General features: G+C 39.7%; 1 protein-coding gene across 1 annotated transcript; it reads right to left on the reverse strand.

Moving 5' to 3' along the window:
- Nucleotides 1-10324, reverse strand: LOC135710522 (pupal cuticle protein Edg-78E-like). Its single transcript, XM_065233122.1, has 2 exons — nt 10196-10324; nt 1-1123 (listed from the first exon to the last, which is right to left on the reverse strand). The coding sequence occupies exons 1-2, from the start codon at nt 10205-10207 to the stop codon at nt 725-727; spliced, it is 411 nt and encodes a 136-aa protein (XP_065089194.1). The 5' UTR covers nt 10208-10324; the 3' UTR covers nt 1-724.
- Nucleotides 10325-17068: the final 6744 nt, after the last annotated feature.

Here is a 17068-nt window from a genome sequence, read left to right on the forward strand (position 1 = left end):
TTTTTAGGTTTATAAAAGTAATATCCTTTATTGTTTGTATGAACAAGTTATGTCATCCATTGAGATAGTATCTTCTCTTTCACTTTCTCTCCTATCCTTAGCTGAGTTTCTGGTTTTTAAGAAATAATAAAAGGTAATAATAGTAATTAAAAAAAAAGTTGCTCTAATATCATCTTCGCCTCTCCCCCCTCTCTCTCTCTGTTTATCTTTTTAAAGGGTGCGATTTTCTGTTCTATCGTATTGTTATTTCCTCGATTTAGGTCTTGATTTTTGTAGGGATGCTATTCTTCACCTTTTACCTTTCGATTAGATCGGATGCAGTTTCATCCAATGACGTTTAACGTCTAAAGTTAATCTCTTTCTTCTTCGTTGTTCAGAAACAAAATACGTAAATGGTGGAAAATTGTGGTAATTAAGTTGCGATATGGGCACATTGAGATGTCGTTTGTCACAAGTTTAACAGTGCATTAAATGCATGCTGGAACAGAACAAATAAAAACAAGGTAAAGAAAGGTATTCGACGTGTCGCTCATCAAAGGGAAGTGGTAAATTAAAAACTAGCGAATATGTACAACAAATTTACACAAAATTTTAAGAAATTCCTCCTCGTCGGTTTTCATGGGTTGTGATTTTGCTTTTTTCTAGCGATTGGTTTGTTTTTGAGTATGAGCACAGGTCGCTGCGAGTTCCGATTCCCGCGACTGGGGTTTCGTGGACTCAGGGTTTACTGAAGGGCTTGCAGTCTGGCGATTTCCACCTCTAGGGCCTGGATGTTGAAGTTGGGGTCATCCTTGGGTGGGTTGGCCCGGATGAATTCCAGGGTCTTCAGGACGTGGGCAGGCGCTGGGCCTTCACGTGGCAGATGGGCACCCTGTGGCTGGAATCCGTTGACATCGGCGACGTAGGTCAGCTGGATTGGAGTTCCGTCCCGGTCGGTCCACGAGGCACTACCCTGAGCCGATTGGCCTCCGACGCCTTCCTCCTGGGCACGGATTCCGTTGCTGGTTTCGTAGTTCCAGGCGTAGGAACCGTCCGGGTTGACGACATTGTCCGACGAGAGAATCTGAGCTTCGGCGTCCGGGTTCTGGGCGAGGGCAACGGCGGCCAGGGCGGAGACGATGATCTGTGGAAAGGCAAGAGATGAGAGATACTTGGTGAGCGATGCTGAAACGTGAAACAACGACATGGATTGGCGGATCGTTGAGATAATTGGCTGAGCCGGTTTCACGGCGGATCAGTTCACGAACGACTCACGATTTTCTCGTTAGAGCAACAATTAGAAGATTAAGGCAACTTATCCGATAGTTGGAGCTCCTTGACATTTAACGACGACATGTGAAAACCCTGTCAGCCCCTCCCCAGCTGTAGCAGCGGGAAGGGAAGCTTCTTCAATCACGATTCCGACGATCCCAAATGGATGATGGGCACGGCACATCGCCAGTAAAAATTGCTCAAACTACAAAACTACAGATGCCTAATCAATCAATCCCCGTTTGCGGTCGTAAATGGCGCCGCGGCATTGACCACACAGTTGTCGATGGGCATCAAGTTTCAAGTTACCTCCAAGGACGTCGTCCGCTCAAAATATTCATCATTTTTTTTTTGCCGGTAACTTCCTTCGAACTGGTTGTTGGGCGATAAATTCTTGAAAGTGATGTTTGTTTACATTCACAAAGTACCCACTCACTCATCCATAATGGTGGCAGGCAGGCAGGCAGATGATGATGATGATCAACCGCGCAATTTCTCACCTCGTGAGACAAGATCATCATCTTCTTTCCTCCTCGCTGCGCACGTGTGATCAAGTGCGCGAAACAACAACAACAACCAAACGGCAGAAGCGCCACAATCCGCGCGGCGGTAGATAATTGAATACTGTCAATGGGAAGCGCCGCTCTTGTTGTTGTTCAGTGTTGTCATTGCGGAAACAGCAGGAAAGAGGCGGGTTCTGCCTCACGGCACGACTTTGATTGGATCTCGACTGCAGCGCAATGCATTGGTTGATAATTGCTCAGTTTGCTTTTGTTTATTTCTCGTTTCGTTTACGTTGGGAAGACGATTTGTAGACATTGTACCAAATCATGCACGACATTTGTTACAGTGCTTACAAATGTCAGCTGATAAAATGAGTGCACCTTTCGAAGCTTTGCAGCTTGCTATAAATTGGAAGCAATAAACACGTGACTAGATCGGATTCCAATAACCGCACCTCCATCCATCGTTGTAAAGCCTTGCGAAGAATAATAATTGTCTCCAATTACCTACTTCGTTCCACACGAGTAATCCACGAAACAAGCCAATCAATCGATTAACCACAGAAAAACGCTCGTTTTTCTGCCATTTGATTGGGATTGTCGGTACGGTGTGTTTATTTTGATAATCCCAGCTTTATCTCTTTTGGATGCCTCCACACATTCTACGCCCATCATCAGATTGCTTGGTGTTGATAGCGCGCTTTAGGAGCGGTGAGTAATAATTGATGCTTTTTCATTGTGTTATGGGTACCACATTCAAGCAGCCTAACCCAGCCACCGGATTAAAAAAAGAGCTGTCTAGCGGAGTAAGCCGTGCCTCTTGGAGATCTTCGAGCACCCGCCTGCTTGGGTGCTCATTAACTGCATAATGTTTCTTGGATGGTCTCACACTGGGTCACTGGCGCAGCAAGGTTATGGGAGAAGATCGCACTGATCTCTTGGCTCCGTTGGGGAGCTTTTGAACATAATCGTGCGTGGTAACTATTATGATATCCACCGACTAAGGGGTTGTTGTTGTGGCTACTTTGAAGCGAGGTCAATGCATGTCAGGCGCTTGAAAAAGGTTTCGAGAAGCGGTGCATTTTTTTTTTGCTGGCGAATTTTTCGGACGCTCATATTGAGAAAATCTTACCACAAGGTAAGGACACTTGATTTGAATTGGATCTTCTATTATTAGGTTCAGTGGGCAAATAGTGAATAGTCGTTTAAACTGTGAACTACGAAGTCGGGAGTTTAAAGCAAAATGTTTTTTGAATCAATCATAATAATCTTTCTCAGAGTGGAGCAGTACATTAATGTTCCTGGATCTGAGTGATTGTACCATAGAGGTAACTCTAAGACCAGAAGGTCCCGAAGAAACAAGCTCAACTTTTTGGCTCAGCTCTGGTACTATCTTCGGTCCCAAGCTAACCGATGCACTCCTCGAAACATAGGAAAATCCACTAACCCCTCATTTTATCTGTCAAACTTTCATAGCGAATCAAAACAAACATAGTGTAGTACTGGAATTTATGCTTGAATGGGGTACGTTAATCGATTTGCTTGGGACCAATAGGCTAGTCAAGTAGCGAGCCAATTTAAAATCGTTAGTTTCGTATTGATTGTTGGTATAACCCTAACAAATCAGTAAATTTGTGAAATTATAGTAATTTTTTCTGAAATGATTGACGATGTTTTCGAATTGCTTCGGGACCTGGCTGCTAGGAGCTCAGGAATGAGGACGAAAAGTACAATGTCCATGAACCACCAGAGTTCTTGAAAATGTGTTTGTTTACATCACAAAAGTCATATTAATTTTAGGGTTGCCAAACTCATGGGATATTTACACCTTGATTTAAGCACTTCGGTACGTTCAGTACAAGATTTACACGCAATAAGCTAATATGCGATGAACAACAAGTTTGAAATGCGAAGAAAAAGAAGAAGAAAAGAACGATACTTTAGAAATGTACCTGTTATGAACTGAACCCGCTTTGTCCAGGTCAAGCGGATGTTGAAAAAGACTGGTAAGGTAATCCGGGATGCTGAAGAGATGGCCAGTTTGTTAGAACAAGCTGGCCGCTGAGGCTGACCAGTAGCCTGTGTGACAAATTATGACAGCAATTTCAAAGATTGTTTGTTTTTAAGTGCTATAAAAAGCTTGATTTTGATAACCCAACGATTTTGTTACGTCAAACCCAGGCCAATGACAGGACGTCATTTTCGTGTAGCGAACAAAATAGCAAAACACATTGGGCCAAATTCTGCTGTTGGTATAGGCCTTTCCTCGTTAAACCAATCCCGAGCAAGAGCTGTTTTCTTACTTCCCGAACTAAAGTGTGAATTCTAACTGGACCACACTTTAGTTGTGTGATTTTGGTCAGTGGGGTTTGTAGGATAAGGTTTTATCCTCAACTTCCCCAACTCACTCTTCACCCATTAGCCAACCAGTCAAAAGCTTGAAATAAGTTGAGGCTGAAGTCACTAGTTTAAACTGTTTTCCTCGACATAATGATGCGGATCATGAAATTTGAGTGCTTGCACAAGCGCTTATTTAATTCGATACTCTTCAACTCAAGTATTCAAATTAAACATTACTCAATCCACCGACGAGATGAACCAACCTGACCAGACCGTCATGTGAGAATTACAAAACAAGTTTTGTCATTATCGCGAGATGAAACTACCTGTCATGAGCTTTAATAACGTTTGTCAATGCCAAAGCAGACATTGACATTGATTATCATTCCCGTTCACGGTAGAGATGGGCAAAACGGATCACTTATGGGAACCACTCAGAACCGGTTCATTCATATAGGTGATCAGAGTCTATGTTTTTTTTCTTTATTAGTAAATGAATCTTTGAACAATCATCTTAAACTTTCGCATCTAAATTCATCTTCGCTAAGAGAAAGATCTTTAGCTGAAATGTGTTTGAAATGAATGTCCGCTAACTGAAACACATTCACAGTTAAACGACATTTATCTGTCAGAATGATGCAATTTGTCAAGATGAACCAGATTAACGCTTAATGCATATTAAATGCCTTTGAAAGCTGGTTTAACACATGAAATGCATTTCAGTTAGCGAATGCCGTTCGGTAGGTGAGAAGTCAACATTGGACAGACAGCAGGCAGGAAATCCTCAAAATTTTCTTCTATCTTCGTTGCATCTCATCAAAAGTGCCCGCATCTACCATATTTGAAATACTTTGAAACTACTGCTATCTTCTCTACAGTCACTTGGTTTCGTTAGCATCTCATAGCTGTAAAACTATTCAAACGTTCTGAACCGCTGGCAACTTCTGAATTAGACTGCCAATTAATGGGTAGGTTCAGTTTTGAATAGTGGAAACCATTCCCGAAAAAATTATCAAAAATTAAATTTACCGAATTCCCGGGAAGCTGGTTTGCTTTCGTTACTATCGTTAACATTAAATTTCTTGCAAAACAATTTGTTTTTGATTGGTCGGCGGATTTCCTGAGGCATGCTGTATTACAAAAGAATTTCAAAATGTTTAGATCCTATTTTTGTGTTCAAATTATATCATAATATGTATATACAATTCTGTACGATAATCAGAGACGTATTGAGGATTTGCTACGTCCTTGGAAAACCATGAAAATGACGCGCCTTTTCTAATTTATTAAGTCCAGCGACCAATTTCTAAACAAAGGAAGGCATTCTTCTTCTTCTTCTAATACTGATTTCATAATTGGAGTAAACCTCAGAATTCCTTTGGAATCATCAAATTTCGATACCGTTCGAATTGTTATCAGAAATCACTTGGAATTCCTGTCAGGATGGTTTTGGTGTTTTGTAAGTATTTCCTTGGAATGCTCATCAGACTCTTAGGAATATATAAGCACACGGCCGAAGAAAATAACTCAGTGATTGGGTCGAATTTGTTGGGATTTGTTTGCGCACCCCTGGCGCGCTTTGAAACATTTCAAATGTCATACAGTAAGATGTTTAACGATCGTCACTCAGAACGAACCGACCAGCCGAAGGGCTCGAGTATATGAAAATACACCAGACGATTAGTCTGTTCTGAAACCTCGAACGAGAAATATATCTTTTTCATTTATCCTCAACCGAAAACTCGCGAGTATAAAAGAATTCAACTCAAAATTGCCAAAAGATGAGATATTGAGTGAGTGAACAAAATTTTCCTCTCTTTTCGGGGAAAAACTGCTTGAAATAATCTTTTACTTCTCAAGATTTTCACTGAAGTTTTCCTTAAAACTCAGTTGGAATTATCCATGAAAATCTACCAATAACTGGGAAAGGCTCCAGCGTAGTGGTTTGCATCGATACCTCTCACACCAAAGTCACGAGTTCAAATCTCACTCCCGTACAAGTCACAAATGACCCAAGACTTTGAAAGTGACTTTGATAAAAAAAACTACTACTACCTCTACTACTAAGAAAATATATATTCTCCTAAGAATCTCATTTCCTGTTCCCTGTCAGAAATTCTTTGGAGTTCATGTCAGAATTTTGTCGAAATTACAGTCGGATTGCCCTTAGAATTTTCATTACAATTTCGATGGTAATATCCTCAGAATTTACCTTTAATTCTGAATCGAGTTCCTCTGAAATTCTCTTCTTAACAATTTCTATGGAATTCTCCTCAGAAATGCCGTGTAAATCAACTGGAATTCTCCATAGAGCTCACCTAAAGTTTTCCTCGCATACTTTTCAGAATAATCTTGATGTGCTCCATAAAATTGCCAAAGAATGCTCTCCTGAATTCCCTAGAAAGTCTCTACAGGATGCTCTTTAAATTATCCCAATTCCATCGATATTCCCGGAAAAGTTTTTTCCTGTAAGATCCTTGCTTTCGACTTATACCCAATTCGGACGGAGATTTCTCAGCTTTGCTTTGCTAAAAGCATTTCTTCTACTCTCAACTTAGCTGAAAATGAAGAAAACCTTAACAGACAGTCCAACTACCTGCATGAATTTGAATTTTGACACAACATTCTCTTGATCAAGGCAACCACTGAGTATCAAAGTCAACATCGCGAGTTTGACGAGTTTGACGTGTAAACGTTTAAATTTGAACGTTTACACGTCAAACGACACAAGCCAAACTCATAGGGTTACTAGAAGTTCAAACTAAAAATGTACCCGTTAATTTGCACGAAGTGTCATTCAGATTAACGAGGGTCCACGGTACAATGATTCAAGGTGAACTTGAATACTTGTATTCGTTTCTTCATACCGGGAGAGTGAATAAATTGTTCGAAATTGGTTCGATTTTGAGATGCGTCTCCGCATCACCCAGCGGTACCCAGGCTGCATCAGTTCAGGATTCTACTCATTTTCGCTTAGTTTTAAAATACCGTGAATAGCATTAACACTCATATTAATGCTCAGAGCATTGGTTTTATGAAGCTGCCACTAACAACAGTGGCGATCGAGATGGTTTTATGACAGGTGGGCAGGAACTCACGGTGTCCCAGTGTTGGTGAGTTCTTTGCCGTTGTTGTCACGAAAAGTTCACTATTTTGCCATACAGGATTTGGAAGGTTTTTTGCCTGTTTCATACGACCGAAAGGTGTATGCTGGTCACAAATCAAGTTGAACATTGCATTAGGTCCTAAGTAAAATTGATCGATTCTCTTCGTCGACTTTCTCTTTTGTTAATAACTTGATCTCAGAACCGTTTCTTGATGTGTTTGTCGTATTAGATGCTAGATAAAAGCTTCTTTTATCAACCTGTGTGCTGAAAAAACCTGGGAATGTCTTTACATGGCCGTGGAGATGCAAAGAGAAAGTCGACAAAGAGAATCGGTCCATTCCATTTATTACAACAAACACAATAAGAAACGCTTATGTGCTCAAGTTATTAACGAAAGAGAAAATCGACGAAGATAATCGATCAATGTAATATGATTTTTTATTGTTATTTATCCATATTCTTACGCTAGTCAACCATACACATTGAATCACCCCATCTGACATTAGACGATTGATTTAACAAAAAAAAATTACGTCTCAACCAGCTGTCGATTTCTTCTGAAACAGGGAATGTACAGGGTGATTCAGAATAACTGTCACCGATTTCACATGAAATTCTCAATGGGTAATGGGCTGTGCCAGTGGTAATGGGTAGAAGTATTTTTGTTTTAAAGTGTGTACAAATATCAGCTTGTATTGATAGTAGGATTTGAAATTTCATTTGTTTTTAATTTCCAGTAGCCATGGATGTGATAATGGAGCATGTCGTAAATCTGTATGAATTCGTGTGTTATCTTGTAGAAACTGAATTCTCTTCGAAGGAATGAAACATTTATTTTTTGTGGTTAATTTTCGTGACAAATGTGGCTGGTAATTTAAGGTAAAGGGAGAGAGATTTGATTTAAAGTATGCTAAGTTAAAGGTTATTTACAGCTATCCCCCGAAGAACGCGTTACCCACCGAGTTGCACCCACTGCTTTTTCTCGGCAGGGTTTCAACCAGTCGGTCTGATTTTTTGCATGTGAGTAGGGTTGATGGAGAACTAGTCATTCGCAGAAAATCAGAGCGTTTGGTTGAAACCCCACCGAGACAAAGCGGTGGGTGCCACTCAGTGTGTAACGCGTTCTTCGGGGGAAAGCTGTATGAAGTATATCTGGAACATACTCATATCAAAAAATCATACAAGCGTTTAAAAAAAATGACAGTTATTCCGAATCACCCTGTAAGTGTTAATTTATTTTATGATCGGCTCAAGGCGATAGATATTCACTATTTATTTTTTTAATTTCTCTTCAATTATATGGAGGCACCTTGTTTCATGATTTCTAATGAATTTCTGTTTTATTATTATTTATAGTATTCCCTTCAGCAAGTGTGCTTGGGAACGCGGAGGCAAAAGTTGTGTGGTTATCAGCTTCTTCCTGCTATAGATATTGCCGACAAAAATTGTCACGGAAATGCAATGTTTTTAAGCTTATGAAGATTTAAAGAATCGAGGAATTTTGGCAGAAACTTTCTTTCTATCTTATGTGTATGTAAGAAAGCGAATCACGCATTGTCTATTACACAAATCATCAAAATTGCCGAGAACTAAAAGTCATTTGAGGAACATTCATTTGTGACTTACATAGTTAGGTTCCAATACAAACTTAGACTTTCTTTTACCAACAAATAGATTACTTATGTACGTGAACCACGTAACTAAATGCATTGCTATAAATCTGCATTCTCTTGAAAGGTGCTACTTCAAACCACATTAAATTCTAAGTAATTTGAAATATGAAATGTTTGCATTTTTAAATCAAAGCTTCCTACATCAATGTCATAAAACCAGAAAGAGTCTAACGTCAAACCGAGGGCTTTAAGTATTAGAGCAATACTCTTTCTTCGCAAAATGTTATAGCAACTTGATTGTGGCTGATTTTAATTACACAAATGTTATCACAACTATTATTTTACAAATATGCTATTTGGGTTTCCAATTTCCAACAAAACAGCCCAGCTAACATTGTGAGTTTTATCGAGGTTTTAAAACATTATTCAAGTCTAAATTACGATCTACAAGTCCATGATAAACCCCAAATTGATACTTGGGCTTTCTGTGCAGTAGCTGGCAAATTTTCCTACAAGCACTACAGTTATATGGCAAACCGTTGAAAAACAATCGTATTCAAGATGGATCAAATAAACCATACAAGTTGGTTATTACGTTGATGATATACTAAATTAACGAGTGGCTTCCATCTGCTCGTTAATGGTCTTTGAATTTGAAAATTAAAACCAATGAAAATTTAAAGAAGCTGCCATGAGAACTTCACATAACTTCTTGACTGATGATTGACTCCTCCTCAGTCAAACGATAGGATTGTTGTGCTAACAATGATATTGATTTCCGAAACTATTTTTGTGAAAATACGATCAACACCACATAAAAGTTGGACATTTTTTCGAACCTTCAGCAGTTGAAAAAAAGTTGTTGATATTTTCTAAGCGTGAACATTAAATGGCTAAATTGTATCAAAACAGTTTAAATTACGGGAAGATGTTCGGAACCCGACATGTATTAGGTATTGATGCCATCTAGACCTTACAATGTCATCTTAATAAACTGTTAATTCTAAATGACTCAATTTGTTACGAATACACTTGTTTTTTTTTTTTTTAATTTAAATGCAGCTTTCAGACTTATCTAGCAACTTTGTGATGATGCTCAATACTTCAGTAAAACTTCTGGGTGATTGCCGATTTTTTTTTCCAGTTTGGCTTCGACTAAGTCAAATGCCCTGCATTTTACCGTTACTCCAGCCACTGTCAATATTCTAATGTCCTCAATGCACTCCTACTTCTGACCGTCGAACACTGCGAGTCCTTTTTCACTTGATCGCTCCACTGTTCACTGATCCTAGATTCCGCCCAAAATATCGCACCATCCAGAGCCATTTGCCGTTAGGACTCTGAACTATCTTCATCGTTCTAAACCATGCCAGCAACTCACCAATCGGAACATTTTGTCTAGAATTGACTGTTGTAGTACGGTTGAGTGTAGTAAATGTTGCGAAAAACTGTTGGTTCTGTTTGCAGATCAAATTAATGATGTGACCACTAAACTAAGACTGACAATCGTTCAGCAAAATTCATCGCTTTTTATACTGGTTGAAGAAAGTCACGAACTAAAACTTACTCGCCTCTTGTTGTGTGTGCGGTGGTGCCCCCCGCCCTCCCCCCTCAGCAGTTCCATTGCCCACCCCGCCGGCCCCGTTGGTAATTCAAAATCCCGGGTGCTGCTAAAACCATCATCCATGATCGTCATCATCGCGCGGCGAGGGAGCCTACAACAAAACGTTCGACGACGACGGAGAGCCTACCGAAAAATTCTCCTCTCTTTTTCCACACAGCCAGTTGTTACTGTTGCACGGAATCTGTTTTTTTTTTGTGTGTACCCAACGACGACGTCCGTACTTGACTTAAGCCCGATGCTTTATTGGCCCCTCGTGCATATACAACAAACATACCCATACCCCTACATAAGCCATTGACGAACGGAAGGCTGCCAAAAGAGCAAGATCTTGCAAAAAAAAAAATCAGCCCACCACCCCTTTGGCACCTACATATCGGCTGCTGTTGCTGCTGCACCTCGGTGTTTGTGTTCCGGACGAGCGTGCTGCGGCCTTACCAGCATCATCATCGTCATCAGCGTGCACCGCAGAGAGCGAGAGATCTTCTTCCCTCCCAACAACCCCAGAAAGATCACATACATGGGTACCACCTGAGGAGGTCTTACTAATCGCTGCTGGTAGGTAGATACCTACAGGGAGCAAAAAAAAAAGCGAAGGCAAAACAATCTCAGAGAGCGTGTTGGACTAAACCTAAACAAAGAGGTTTCAGCTAAACAATCATTCATCAACGATCGCAATACTCTGCTACGGTGGTGCTGCGGCTAGTGTTGTGGGACAGTTTGCGAACAGTCAAAGAGCAAACCGACCGCGACTGACGACGACGACGACGGAGTGACATCCCTTAAACGACGGACGTCATTGCGATCATCAGCGAAGGGTGCACAGCAAAAAAATAATTTTGATATCACATCAAAGTGGATGCACTACAATCATGTCGAAAATTTCATGTAATTTTTATGACCACATAAATAAACAAATGCAGTAAAAGCAGCGTAATGTCAGTTCATGCATTGTATTAATGATAATTTTGTCCTTTTTAGCAAGTAATATTACACCATATTTTCGACATGATTGTAGTGCATCCACTTTGACGTGATATCAAAATTATTTTTTTGCTGTGTGAAGATGAGGCTGGATAGAATTACATCCATACATATATCGAACGTAGGTACTGTTGACAGTTAGAGCTGCTGGAATGTAATAATGAGTCTGCGAAAAGGTGTTAAGTTCTGAAATTGTAGCATTTCGCTTGGGCGAAAGTGTGGAATTAATTTTTAGCGTCTCGATTGGATGAGGTGAATTGCAGTAGCTGTTGAGATGTGATTTGTAAATGGAGAAAGATGACTTAATTCCAAACTGACAGTTGAATGGAGGAACGCACGAATGAAAATGAGTATATTTTCAAGACTTTGGATACCTCATTTAAAATAGGTGTCAACGAAATAAGAGACAACGATGCTTGCTGGTGTAAGACGAAGACACTGTGGAATGCTGTGAATGCAATAAAGATCATGAAGATGAATTTCATCAATTGCGGCGAAAGTGGCTTGATTTAGTTGCGGAATCGTTTTCATCGTAGCATCGCCAATTTTGAGCTGCGCAGTTGTAATTGTTTCACACTTCGAGTCATCTGAGAAAGAGTGCAATGAAGATCTTTAATGGTTGGAGCGGCTTCAAAACATATTTATGTTGTGATACGGGATCCACCCCTTCTACCTCAAGATCTTTCGTGGGGAGTTCAAAAGTTTTTCTCTAGATGGTTTTTCCAGTTTTCAGCTGTAACGACCATCCACGGTGCCGAAAAATTACCCAAAATTAAGTTCTTTTCACTCATCTCCCATGTTCCGTCCAATAAGCTAATTTTCAGTAATATAGGGTAGAGAACTACTTCGGCCTAATCGCCCGTTTTGGGCCTATCGAGCAGAAAACTTCAAATAAATCCATTATTTCAGAGTTAACAAGTCAATTATGAATTTGGCACGATACTTTAGTTAATAAGCTACCGAACGAAGTCAATGAGAACGCGTGATATGAAGGTTTGCACGCATTATTTCCAAAAGCAAAAGAAGCGCTCCGACCGAATCAATTTATATCTTCATCCGATAGGCCGAAGTGAATTCATTTGCGTTAGGCCGAGTTTAGAATCCGTAGGCCGAGTTTGGCGTCAAGAAGCAGTGTTAGACTTTTGACAATATCTCAACGATTGGTTTCTCTTTATCAAATCTTACGGTACATACGGAAAGGTAAATACATTTGGAAGCCATCAGTAATAATAACATTCCGTTTGGTGCAAAACTACGCTAGATAAAGAAGGACTAAGTGCGGGTTGTGCTTAATAGACCGAAAATGGGGTAGTTAACCCTAGTAGTTTACATTTGACTACGGCAAAAATAATTACTTACTCTACCCAAAATTAAGTTCAATTGACTCAAATTTGAGAATATCTCATATACTCACTAGTAGGGGAAATGGATGTAATGTCGGCCTAAATCGAAGGAGACGACTCTATCTACGATGCAGGAAAAAAATATTTTTTGCTGCGCGAAGAAGATTGATGACGATTCTGAAGATTTCCTGCAAAAAGGTGATGCGCGATGCAAGTAGATGCGGGCAATGAAAGAAGGTGTTTTGAAGATTGATTCGCTAATGTGAGATTTGTTGAGCATTAAGAATTGAGATTTAGATGGGTCACCCCCCTCGGCCTAAATGGCCCTAATTTGGGCCCATACATAAATTCAGCAATTGGCTAAATTTTCAATAGCGACCAAAAACATCCATTAGTACCGTCCCAATGACGCGTTCATCTAGATAAAATTGATAAATAGAAGATTTTTAGCTATGGACCGAATCTTAGATCCATGTGCCATTTCCCCTAGCTTATTGAACGAAAGTCATGAGAAAATCGAATCTCTCGTTCCGTTTTTGACAACAACAAAAAGTGAGAGTGGGATGCAAAACTCAAAATTACTCAAAATTAAGTAAAAAGAACGTAAATTTAAGGTAATTTTTTCTCTGTGTAGATCAGCGAGGTCAAAGCCACACCGGTTAAAAAAGGGATATGGGAGAGCACACCAAGCACCATTGCATCAGCAACAAGAGAACAAAATTAGTGCGCATGGGACAAGGGGTGGTCACTCTACACACTTATTTTGCGCCAACATTTTTCTCAGAGTACCTCAAGTGTGCCACGCTGTCCTGAGAGTGCCATGTCATCGGACTGATTTTGTGTGTGTGAATAATTGTATGTTTGGCAACTTGGTATTGTAGCAATTCAAATGTTTGTTCAAACCGTACGAGCTGTCGAAGACAATGGTCACGTCAACGTCAGATCAACAGAATGGGCAGCCCATCAAGAATACTGCTGCTGCGCAGCACTCGGATCGGCCCAGTTCCGTCTCCCGTATGTCGCAGTGCGATGAAGATTTGATCCACGGAGAGTACAGCAAACATTACACGCTGGTGAGGAACATTGGGAATGCACTCATTGAACATTCTGCACCGGACATCAAAGATGAGGACGTTATCATCGATCACCATTTCCATATCAAGCTGATTGACTTCGGATCGGCGACGTTCGTACAGGAAGGGCAACTGTTTTCTACCTTCTAATGACCGAGTACTGCAGTTCGGAAGTGTTGGTAGGCAACCGCTACTCCTGCCCTGAACTGGAAATGTGGGCTCTCTGTGTTGTCACTGTACGTGTTGTTGCTCTTCGAGAACCCATTCGTTGACGTCGAGGAAATCCGTTGACAAGAATCCCAAAACTCGGATCACCATCCAGGAGCTACTGGAGGCGGAATGGATGATCAATTCGTCACAGTTCAATTTTCCCAAAATCGTCCCCAGATAACCGAACGAAATCAATCCGTAGAAGTGCTACGTATTTAGAAGCAAATATTTGCTCCAGCTGGACGGGGCAGTCCACGTCACCGCACAGATTTTCGATAAAGGATAATGTCGATGGTGAAGATGAGGATGAGCACGGCCAATGCCGAATAAATCAGTAAATTTTTTAAAAAGAAAGATTAAATACTAGGTACCCAACACAATCGTCTATTGAAGAAACGACTTGTTGGCTATTTCATTCAACTGCATGCTTAATAGTACTTGTACTATTTTTAATAATAACTTCTGTTCAGGCTTTGTTCACACAAATCTGGAGAATTTATTCAACCACAACATTGAATTACTGGTGTTGTATAAGGTATGTCGAGAAGCTTTTATTCGACTTACATGAGTTGTAACAGAGTTTATACGATAAAATTTTTGATTATTCAGCGTTTATTAGACATCACTGCTTCCTTAAAACAGTGATGCTCTGTATACGCTTGATTCTCAAGTGAAGTAACGTTTAATTAGACATAATTATACATTTATTAAACGATAATTCAACTGTGGGAAAATTAACCCAAAAAATAAGAGGGCGGGGGACAGGGAAGGGTGTGTTTCTTAAGTGTATTGTATTTCATTATTTTTGACGTGGCTCGCACCACACAGATATTAGAAAATTTATTATATACTTATACATGTCGTTGTGTTGAATTCAAACCATGTACCTTCCGATCACCAGCCGCTTGTCTTGTCATTAGAGCTATCCTAGAATTCAACATATGGGCAACTCAATAATCAATAAAAGCTTGCCTGAAAGTAAATACCTATCAGCACTCCCGATCACAACTGTAGCTCCTTCAAGGCCCTGTGGGAATGATTAATTCATTCATCGTTGTTTTAAATGAGACCAATGTTGCCGCTTCACATCTCCAAGTCGAAAGAAAAGATGCTCGGTTATATTTTAAACTAGATCAATGCATTCATTATCGTGAGTCATGTGATCGAATGATTACTATTTAAATTAATTATGTTCTACACAAATAAAAACAGGGTTGAGATTGGGATTGAACTCACGGCCTTCTAATTGGAAAGCAGAAACGATAACCACTACTCTACTGATTTTGCCTTGTTGTAAGACTGAATCAGTGTTATCGAATAATGAATCTAATACGTCGTTTATAAAGCATTTGCAAATCATGTGATTACAACATGGACGCATAGTGGTATATGAGCTAATATACTGACTGTATTACCCTTTATTCAGCAATATTGTAAAATAATGCAATGAAATCTAACAAAAGAGCTGGAGAACATGTATTAGACGTCTAATAAAGCATGTTAATAAATCAATTGAAAACAGTCGAATCAAAGTGTCAATGTATGTACAAATTACACTTATTCAATTTTTTATTAGTTCGAACTTCTGGCGTTGAATTGGGAAGACACTTACAAGTTTTACAGCTTTTAATAAGTAGATTAATTAGATCAGAACAAACAGTGGAATAAATGTGCATCTATCGATCTCAATGAGCTTTTTCAGCACATAATTCGACAACTCTTTTTATTCATTGTACACTATTATACAGCATTTATTCAATATATATGCTTATTTGTGACTCTGAATTGTTTGTTGGGTGGTATAAGAGCTATTTTGACTTTTTTTTTTTACTTTAAATGATATTTATTTCTTGTGTTTGTGTGGTTAACATGTATGAATTTTCAAGTGACACAGATGCGTCTTTTCAACTTTAGTACATTTGAGATTTTAATTATTATTTACAGTTCCTAGTCCTATCAGGCCTGTTTTTAAAGTATGACCACCTTAGTGGGATTGGTTTGATTTGAATTGGAAAAAAGGAAACTACTTATAACTACTATTTACAACTACAACTAACCTACGACCACTATATACACCTAATCTACTATATACAAATTGCTTATCAAAGCATGTTTTGATAAAATACATTTTTGTGCAAATTTAGTCTTAATTTCGTTTATTTTGGAATCTATTTTGGCAATGCCTGCCTCTTCATGTAAATTTGTTATTCTAGTGTCGAAAGGACGATCAAGAACCATCCTCAGCACTCTATTCTGAGCGATTTGGATTTTGTTCCTGTGAGTCTGTGCACATGATTCCCACACCGGAGCTTCGTACAGGATCGCAGGTGCTATGATTTGTTTGTAGACGGCCAGTTTGTTCACCCTTGAGAGGCGGGATCTGCGGCAAATCAGCGGATACAGACATCTAACCAAGGTAGAACACATGACTACAGTTTTGTCTACATGCGAACGGAAGAGGAGCTTTTCATCGATCAACATCCCGAGATAGGTTACTTCGGCGGATCACTCAACCCTTGTGCCATCCATGATTACAGTACAAGAGGGAGCCGGTTTTAGTTTGGGTGATTGTCGATGGAGGAACATGATTGTTTGTGTTTTGGAAGCATTGATTTTGATTTTCCACGTGGTGGCATAATCAGCAAAGGCGTTAAGGCATCGTTGAAGTTTGTTTGTTATTTCGCGAGGCATTCTACCCTTGCCGGATATTGCGGTATCATCTGCGAACAGGAAAAACACGCATCCCTCACCGAGGGGAGGAATGTCGGAAGTATAAATGCTGTAAAGCAAGGGGCCCAGCATACTGCCTTGCGGGACTCCTGCTGGGATGGAAAACGTGTCGGAAAGACAACCATTCAACGATACCTTAAACGACCTTTGCTGGAGGTAGCTACGGGCAGGCATGGAAAAACATTTGCATTCATTTTATACATTCATTTACATTCATTTGCCTCTAACTTTTTTCATCAATAGCATTCTGCAAAATAATGTAGAGTTTTTTTGTAGGTTTTGTTATAAGCTAC

This window comes from Ochlerotatus camptorhynchus, unplaced genomic scaffold (genome assembly GCF_037179485.1).
Source record: "Ochlerotatus camptorhynchus isolate MF236.1 unplaced genomic scaffold, CSIRO-AGI_Acam_v1.1 ptg000391l, whole genome shotgun sequence".
Lineage (NCBI taxonomy): Eukaryota > Metazoa > Arthropoda > Insecta > Diptera > Culicidae > Ochlerotatus > Ochlerotatus camptorhynchus.